The sequence below is a fragment of the Silurus meridionalis genome, chromosome 28, assembly GCF_014805685.1.
Source record: "Silurus meridionalis isolate SWU-2019-XX chromosome 28, ASM1480568v1, whole genome shotgun sequence".
NCBI classification, from domain to species: domain Eukaryota; kingdom Metazoa; phylum Chordata; class Actinopteri; order Siluriformes; family Siluridae; genus Silurus; species Silurus meridionalis.
In genome coordinates, this window is record NC_060911.1 from 260,001 (window position 1) to 269,110 (window position 9,110).

The 9,110-nt window shown below is 44.9% G+C and overlaps 1 protein-coding gene across 2 annotated transcripts; it reads left to right on the plus strand.

Annotated features, from left to right (window-relative positions):
• The first annotated feature begins 69 nt into the window (after nt 1–69).
• On the plus strand, nt 70–9,110 carry pcdh10a (protocadherin 10a). Of its 2 annotated transcripts, none has more exons than XM_046843191.1 (5): nt 70–3,218; nt 6,907–6,962; nt 7,083–7,186; nt 8,186–8,443; nt 8,647–9,110. In XM_046843191.1, exons 1-5 carry the CDS (start codon nt 582–584, stop codon nt 8,664–8,666), a joined length of 3,075 nt encoding a protein of 1,024 aa, XP_046699147.1. In that variant the 5' UTR covers nt 70–581; the 3' UTR covers nt 8,667–9,110. The 2 variants fall into 2 exon arrangements, with proteins under 2 accessions (XP_046699147.1, XP_046699150.1); XM_046843194.1 differs by having other exon boundaries at nt 8,186–8,337.

Below are 9,110 nucleotides of genomic sequence, written 5' to 3' on the forward strand. Positions count from 1 at the left end.
GCAAAAAGAGCAGAGAAGTAGCGGCAGCGCTCAGAGCTCAGAGAGAGAGCATCAGAGTGGGTGGAGAGAGAGAGAGAGAGAGAGAGAGAGAGAGAGAGAGAGAGATGGGTTTACTCAGTAATTATAGAGTTGGAGAGAAAACCTCAGAAGCTGAAATAAAAAAGGGATATTAATAAAAAGAAGAAAGAAAAAAAGAAAGAGACGAAGCATTTGGATTTATTCTTCTATCAGAGGAGAAATAAAAAGAAAAGAGGAGTGAAAGAAGAGGAACAAGAAGGCGCGCGCTGGATTTCAGTCTTTCCTGTATGTGGAGTGTACGAGGAGGAGTGTTTGTGGTGTTTCCGGGTTTTGGGTATGTACCCGTTATACCCGCTTCATACGGATATGTGCGATGCTCGCGCTGTGGCCGGGACGCGGCATAGAGCGTGTGGAACGCGTGGAGCTCGGGGCGCGCGGAGCACCTTTCTGCACTTATGTAACAGAGGAAAAGAAGCGCGAGAGAGGGATGAATAAATAACTTTTTTTTTAAAAAAGCAAGGACGGCATTCAATTTTATACAAAACTTTTTTTTTTTTTTTTTTATGTTGGAAACGATGCTGTTGATCTGGTTATTAATGGCACTTTTGGCTGAAGGACATGCGCAGTTGCGCTACACGGTGCTGGAGGAGCAGGAGCGTGGCACGGTGGTGGGGAACGTGGCTGAGGATCTGGGCTTAGATGTCACCAAGCTGTCTGCACGCCGCTTCCAGACAGTGCCGGTCCCGAACTCGCCGCGCACCTCTTCACCCCCGGCATTGCTGGAGGTGGACCTGGAGAGCGGCGCACTGGTGGTGCGTGAGCGTGTAGACCGAGAGGAGCTGTGTGGCAGGAGTACTCTGTGCCTTTTACACCTAGAGATGTTCCTCGAGGAGCCGCTCGAACTTTTTCGTGTAGAGACCGAGGTGCTGGATGTAAATGATAACTCGCCACATTTTCTACGTGCTGACATTGCCGTGGAGATCAGCGAGAGCGCCACGCCTGGAACACGCTTCCCTGTGGATGGTGCCTTTGACCCAGATGTGGGCACAAACTCGCTGAGTGCATATGCCATCACAAGCAATGAGCACTTTCGCCTAGACGTCCAGACGCAAGGAGACGGGAGCCGGTACGCTGAGCTGGTGCTGGAAAAGCCGCTAGATCGTGAGAAGCAGGCGATGCACCGCTACGTGCTTACGGCCGTTGACGGTGGACAACCTCAGCGGACTGGAACCGCATTGCTGGTGGTGACTGTGCTGGACTCAAACGACAATCAGCCCATATTTGACCAGTCTGTGTACTCGGTCACGCTAAGAGAGAACTCCCCCGTGGGCACACTTGTCATTCAGCTGAACGCCACAGATGCGGATGAAGGCACTAACGGCGAGGTGGTGTACACGCTCAGCAGTCATAACCCCCCACACGTACGTGAACTGTTTGCCGTCGATGCGCGCACAGGCCGTGTCGAAATCATTGGGGAGGTAGATTATGAGGAAAGCAGCACACATCAAATCCACATCCAGGCCCGAGACATGGGACCAAACGCAGTTCCCGCACACTGTAAGGTCCTGCTCAAGCTTGTGGATGTAAATGATAACACACCCGAGATCGGATTCAGCACTGTGACAGAGTCTGTTAGCGAACGTGCGACTCCCGGCACTGTAGTTGCCATGCTCAGCGTCTCTGACAGAGACTCAGGTGAAAATGGGCGAGTTTCCTGTGAGCTTCTTGGTGGAGAGAGTGAAGATGCTCCTCCCTTCAAACTCAAGCCTTCCTCACTTAAGAACTACTATACTGTGGTGACAGATGGAGCACTGGATCGTGAGAAAGTGGAGTCATACATGCTTACGGTGGTAGCAAGAGATAACGGCACTCCACCGCTGACCACCAGCAAGTCCATCCGTGTACGTGTATCAGACGAGAATGACAACGCACCATGTTTCGCTCAGGCCATCTATGAGGTACATGTGACCGAGAACAATGTTCCTGGAGCGTATATCTATGCTGTGATGGCGACGGACGCAGACGCTGGTGAGAACGCACGTGTTACTTACTCTATAGAAGAGCGTGAGATCCAGGGCATGTCAGTGCTCACGTACGTGTCCATCAATGCCGAGAACGGATACGTGTATGCACTTCGCAGCTTCGATCACGAGCAAATTAGGGAATTCAGCTTCACAGCTTGTGCAACAGACTGTGGAACTCCTGAGCTTACAACAAACACCACTGTGCAAGTGATTGTAGTGGACCAGAATGACAATGCACCCTCTGTTATTGCACCACTGAGTAAAAATGGTACTGCAGCACGTGCCCCTTTGCCCCGGTCAGCTGAGCCAGGCTACCTGGTGACACGAGTGATCTCCACAGATGCTGATGATGGTGAAAATGCACGTCTTTCGTACAGCATTGCACAGGGAAATGACCTTGGCCTGTTCCGTATGGACTGGAGGAGTGGGGAACTGCGGACTGCACGCCGAGTGAATGGAGGGAAACGTGACTCGTCGCTGCAGTCACAATCACATCCTCGTGCCTATGAGCTACTGATTGAGGTGAGAGACCACGGGCAGCCACCGCTCTCCTGCTCCACTCGTATTGATGTGGTGCTTGTGGATAGTGCTGTAGTGACCCTGGATGAGGAAGGAGCAGAGAAAGAGGGTAGAGGAGCACGAGATGGTGCTCGAGGCTCGGACAGGTCCAATGAAGGAGCACCAGAGATAACCCTCGTGCTCCTTGTGGCACTTGGTTCCGTGTCCTCAGTATTTCTACTGGCCATGATTGCGTTGGCTGTGCGGTGCCACCGAAAGGACAAAAAATTCAGTGCGCTCGCATGCCTGTCGGGAGACTGCTGCTCCTGCTGCGGCTCATGTTGCAGCCGACGGGCACGAGGACGGCAGAAGAAGCTCACCAAGTCGGATATTGTCCTGGTGCAGAGCAAAACGGCAACGCAGGTGCCTGTGGAGGAGTCTGGGACAGGGGGTGGGTTTGGCACCCACCTTCATCAACACCATCACCACTGCTACCAGGTGTGCCTGACACGTGAATCTGCCAACACCACTGACCTGATGTTCCTGCAGTCGTGTTGCAGTCCGTCACGCAGCACCACAGATACGGAGCACACCACCACTACACGTGGAGCTGCCGCTGTCCTCCTCACTGACCAGCAACCAGACATCTTGTCCAACGGCAGTGTCTTATCTGGAGAGGTGAGCAAAAAAACTCATTTCTTTTATACATGTTTCATTTGATTACGCTACCTGTTCATTTTTACAGTTTCAGTGTGAGATTATAACACTGACTGTTTTAGTCATCATGTGTTTATAAGGAATGTGAGGTCATCAGGGTAAAATGAACTCCATGTTGAGAGGTGAATTGTTACCTCCATTATTTCATTCACTTTTATTTAGGCAAATCTGCATATTGTTGAATTAGTCATTAGTCAGAACTGGTGTCATATTTTTTGCCTAAATTACAACTAACTAACAAAATGAACTTGGATAAATCTGAATTAACACAGAAAATGTGAACATTATTTCTTTAATTGAATTCCTTGTGATCAAATTAAGTTATAACATTAAATATAGACATTAACATGACTCTATTCGTTAATGTGACACAACTGTAGACACAACATACATGTGAGACTATAGACACTAATATTGCTTGGTATTTGAGATGCAATACCAGATCACCACTGCTGGACCCTTGAACCAGGTTCTTCATCTTCAACTGTTCAGCTGTATAACTGAGACTAACGTAAGCTCTGGATGAGGGCACCTGCTAGAGGCTTTCATGTAATCTGATGAGAATTAAACACTTCAGACTTTAATATGACACTGTTGACTTTCTGCTGAAGCTTTAGACTCCACTTTCATTCATCCATGCAGACTTTAATGAAATTCTGAAGTGGTGAAGGTAACAGTAAACTGTAATGCTGTGTTGTACATACTATGTAGTGTATGTATGAAGTGTTAGTCTACAGTGTGATATTAACAATCACAAATCTGTCATGTGAGAGTTAATGGGGTTAGTGTTAGTGTTAGGTTTAGGGTTAGGTGGACTACTTCGGTGCTTGGCACGCCGAGGAATGACAGCATATATAAACAACAGCTCAAACTCTCAGGCGCTGGAGACACAGGATCTTGCTATTTTGGAGGACCATACATTGTCTTGTAAAAATGTTTGTAGGACTCTGATTTTCCATTGCATCTTATTAGAATTCAAAATACAAACTCCCTAAACATGTAGCTTTCAAGCTATTAGTTTTCTGGATCGCTACAGGACTGTTTTCATGGGGTATCGGAAATAAAAATCATCTAGTGCGGTGTACAATGTCTGCACCTATAAAATTTTATCTTTTTGTTATCTTTTATTCAGAGTCAGTTTAGTGTCTATAGACTTTTTTCTTTTTGAGCAACATTAATGTTGAATTTTAGGCAGTAAAGACCAAAGTGTCTTCTTTCCAAACATGGACTGTTAACAGAGTAAACTTAAGGAGGCCATTTTCACCTGTGAGCCCAAAAGCGGGGGTGAAGATTAACAGGTTAATACAATACTGTATATATAAATGTACCTATGTAGACAATAGTGTAACACTGTACACATGAACGTGTAGACATTAACACTACAACCATTCATGTAACTCTGTAGGTGTAACACTTGAAGCTATTGTTACACTGTAGACATTTAATTAACATTTATTGTTAACCCTCTGGAGTCTGATTGTTTATGTGACTATATACATGTTAATGTAACACTGTAGACATCAATGTAACACTGTAGAAGTAATCTGATGCTGTAGACATCAATCTAACATTGTAAATGCCAATGAAACACTGTGGGCTTCAATATAACATGGTAGACATAATCTAACACTATAGACATCAATGTAACAGTGTAGACTTTATTGTAACACTGTAGATGGTAAAGTAACACTGTAGAGGTTAATGTAATGGTGTAGATGATAATGTAACATGGTAGAGTTTATTGTAACACTGTATAAGGTTAATGTAACACAGTAGACATCAATTTAACACTGTAGACGTTAATGTAACATGGTAGACAGTAATGTAACGCTGTAAACAGTAATTTAACACTGTGGACGGTAATGTAATACTGTAGATGTATATGAAATGCTGTAAACATTAATGTAACACTGTAAATATTAATGTAATGCTGTACACATTAATGAAATTGTGTAGACATTAATGTATTGCTGTAAACAGTAACAGTAACTGTAACACTGTAGATGGAAATGTAATGCTGTAACCAGAAATGTAACTCCAGAAACATGAAATAACATAATATAATGTAATGCTGTAGATAGTAATGTAATACTGTAGATGGTAAAGTAACGCTGTAGAGTTTATTGTAGTACTGTAGACGGTAATGTAATGCTGTAGATGGTGATGTAGCAATGTAGATGGTAAGGTAATACTGTGGATGCTAATAAAACTCTATAGAGGTAATCGATCACTGTAGATATCAATGTAACACTGTGGATGGCGATGTAATGCTGTAGACAGTGATGTAACGCTGTAGACAGTAATGTAACGCTGTAGAAGTTATTAAAACACTGTAGATGGTAATGTAATGATGTAGACTGTTATGTAACATTGTTGACGGTAATGTAACACTGTAGACATCAATGCAATGCTGTAGATGGCACCATAATATTAAAAAGTTAATGTAAAACTGTAGACATAATCTAACACTGTTGACATCAATGTAACACTGTATGCAGGTAGAATCCGTAATGCGGCTAGTCCAGGGATGATCAACTGTTAAATGCAAACCTATTTTGAGCGCTTCCTCCAAAGCGGAGCCAGGAGCGTGGAAGTACGGGGAATACTAGTGGTAGGAAGTCCGGTAGATCTCTCATGGCAACGAGGGGATCCGAACATGAGTGAGGGGGAATCAGGAGCTTATAAAGGGGAAAGGTAATGGGGAACAGGTGTAGGTGATTAGGGCAGGGAGAGGCTGAGTGAGAGTTAGAGCCTTGGAGGGAGACGTGGCTGGTGGTTCCCTGATATAATTGGTGTGAATTTAAAAATGACAATATTAAAATATAGATGAGTAGATATAGATGAATATCATTAGTTATTAATAATAACATATAATTAAAGGTAAATTGAGCAAATTAGTTATTTCGGAAGTGAGTATCAAACTGGTAGCCCCTTACATTAATCAGTACCCAAGAAGTAGCTCTCAGTTTTAAAAAGGTTGGTGACCCCTGCTGTAGACGGTAATGTAACGCTGTAAATGTAAATAAGACATCAAATTAACACTGTATATGGCAATGTAACACTGTAGACAGTACTATAACACTATAGACATAAGTTTAACACTGAGGACGGTAATGTAATGCTGTAGACAATAATCTAACAATGTAGATGGTATGTAATGCTCTAGAGAGTATTGTAATGTTGTAGACGGTAATGTAATATTGTAGACGTTAATGCAACACTGTAGATGGTAATTCAACACTGTAGACCGTAATGTAACACTGTAGAATTTATTGTAATGCTGTAGACAGTAATATAACACAGTACACGGTGATGTAGCACTGTAGACGATAATGTTATATGGTAGACGGTAATGTAACATTGTAGACGGCAATGTAACAGTGTAAACGGCAGAGTAACAGTGTAAACGGGACTGTAACACTGTAGAATTACATTTTACAAATTACATTGTTGATGTTAATGTAATGCTGTAGACAGAAATGTAACACTGTATACACTAATGTATCTGTAGATGGTAATGTAATACTGTTAAAGATTTATTGCAACACTGTAGAGATTAAAGTGTGTGTGTGTGTGTGTGTGTGTGTGTGTGTGTGTGTGTGTGTGTGTGTGTGTGTGTAATTGTGCTTTTGCTGTCGTATTTTTTCAGATAAAACATCAGAGGCCTGAACTCAGCTACCTTGATAGACCACGTCGGGTTAACAGGTAAACAAACACCCACACAAGTTTAAACTTTTATGATTTTAACTATCTACACTCCTTTCCATCTGTTTTTCTTTCTTTCTCTCTCTCTCTCTCTCTCTCTCTCTCTTTCCGTCTGTGCAGTTCTGTCTTTCAGGAGGATATAGTGAGCTCTAAAGACAGTGGTCATGGAGACAGTGAACAGGGAGACAGCGACCACGACGCTACAAACCGCCTGCACTCCTCCGGTTAGTATCAGTCGTGTGTGTGTGTGTGTGTGTGCGCCTGCGCGCGTGTGCATGCATGCGTGTGGTGTGCGTGTGGTGCGTGTGTGGTGTGCGTGTTTGTGTGGTGTGTGTGTGCGTGTGTGGTGTGTGTGGTGTGCGTGTTTGTGTGGTGCATGTGTGGTGCGTGTGGTGTGCGTGATTGTGTGGTGCGTGTGTGTGTGTGTGTGCGTGTGTGGTGTGCGTTTGTGTGGTGTGTATGGTGTGTGTGTGCGTGTGTGTGGTGCGTGTGTGTGTGCGTGTGTGTGGTGTGTGGTGCGTGTGTGGTGCGTGTTTGTGTGGTGTGTATGGTGTGTGTGTGGTGTGTGTGGTGTGCGTGTTTGTGTGGTGTGTGTGGTGCGTGTGTGTGGTGCGTGTTTGTGTGGTGTGTGTGTGCGTGTGTGTGGTGCGTGTGTGGTGTGCGGTGCGTGTGTGGTGTGCGTGTTTGTGTGGTGCATGTGTGGTGCGTGTGGTGTGCGTGTTGTGTGGTGTGCGTGTTTGTGTGGTGCATGTGGTGCGTGTTTGTGTGGTGTGTATGGTGTGTGTGTGTGCGTGTTTGTGTGTGTGTGTGTGTGTAAGAGTGAGTGGAGGGTGAGGGTTCTAAAGAGATTACATTTCTGAGGTACAGTGCTTTGCTTTGAGGAACATGTGCCTTCTACGTGTGTGTGTGTGTGTGTGTGTGTGTGTGTGTGTGCGTGCATTAAAAAAAGAGGCAGGGTCAAGATTACATAATATGTGGGTTAGGGCAAGAAAGCTGGGTTTAGGGTGGAGTAAAATCAATGAGGAGGGGTTAGGGTGGGATTATATATATGAGGGGGTTAGGGGTGGAGTTAAATCAATGAGGAAGGGGTTTAGGGGAGGTGTGGTTCAATTAATGAGGGGTGGTTTTAGGGGTGGGGTTAAATAAATTAGGGAGTTATGAGCATTGCTAACAACAGTGTGTGTGTGTGTGTGTGTGTGTGTGTGTGTGTGTGTGTTTCACAGATCTGTTTTCAAACTGTACAGATGAGTGTAAAGCTCTTGGACACTCAGACCGGTGTTGGATGCCCTCGTTCGTCCCCAGTGACGGTCGCCATGGTGCTGATTATCGTAGCAACCTGCACGTCCCAGGGATGGACGCAGTGATGGATGGAGAGGTAGAGATGAGCGCGTCCACTGAGGACGATCCGTCTTTCTCTACATTTGGGAAAGACAGATCTCACCACCACGGCACACACACGTCTCACACACACTCCTTATTGTGTGAGTACTCTCACACCCATGCAGACATACACACACACACTCTCTCTCTCTCTCACACACACACACACACACACACACACACACACAAACACACACACACACACTCTCACTCACACACACACACACACCTACTATATTACATATCATACAACTGTCTACTAGCTGACTGTGTGTGTGTGTGTGTGTGTGTGTGTGTTCTGCAGCACGTAAGAGGATATCCTAGCACATTCTGCACAGACGTGGTGTTAGAAACATAGTGATTTGGGGCGTGGCCAGTGCTGATTCTCCACCCACCTGTTTACATTTTTTATTTATATTCTGGTCCTGATGGAGATTTTATTTTCACACCTGAACTGAAATGTTTGACCTGAACGCGTGCTCAGCAGGACTGAGGGACACACGCTCATCTCCAAACATGGCGAGGAAGAAAACCTGAGGTACACGAGGAGGAGGAACTGCAGGAAGTTGAGGAGGAGTGGAAAAGGAGAAGGAGAGGGAATGGACAAACATGGACCAAAAAAAGATGAACAGGAACAAAAAAGATCTTCCTGGACATTTTAAATTTCTCTCGGACCATAAAGTGACTAAGCTGAGCCCTTTAGCTGTCTCACACACACACACACACACACACACACACACACACACACACACACACACACACACACAC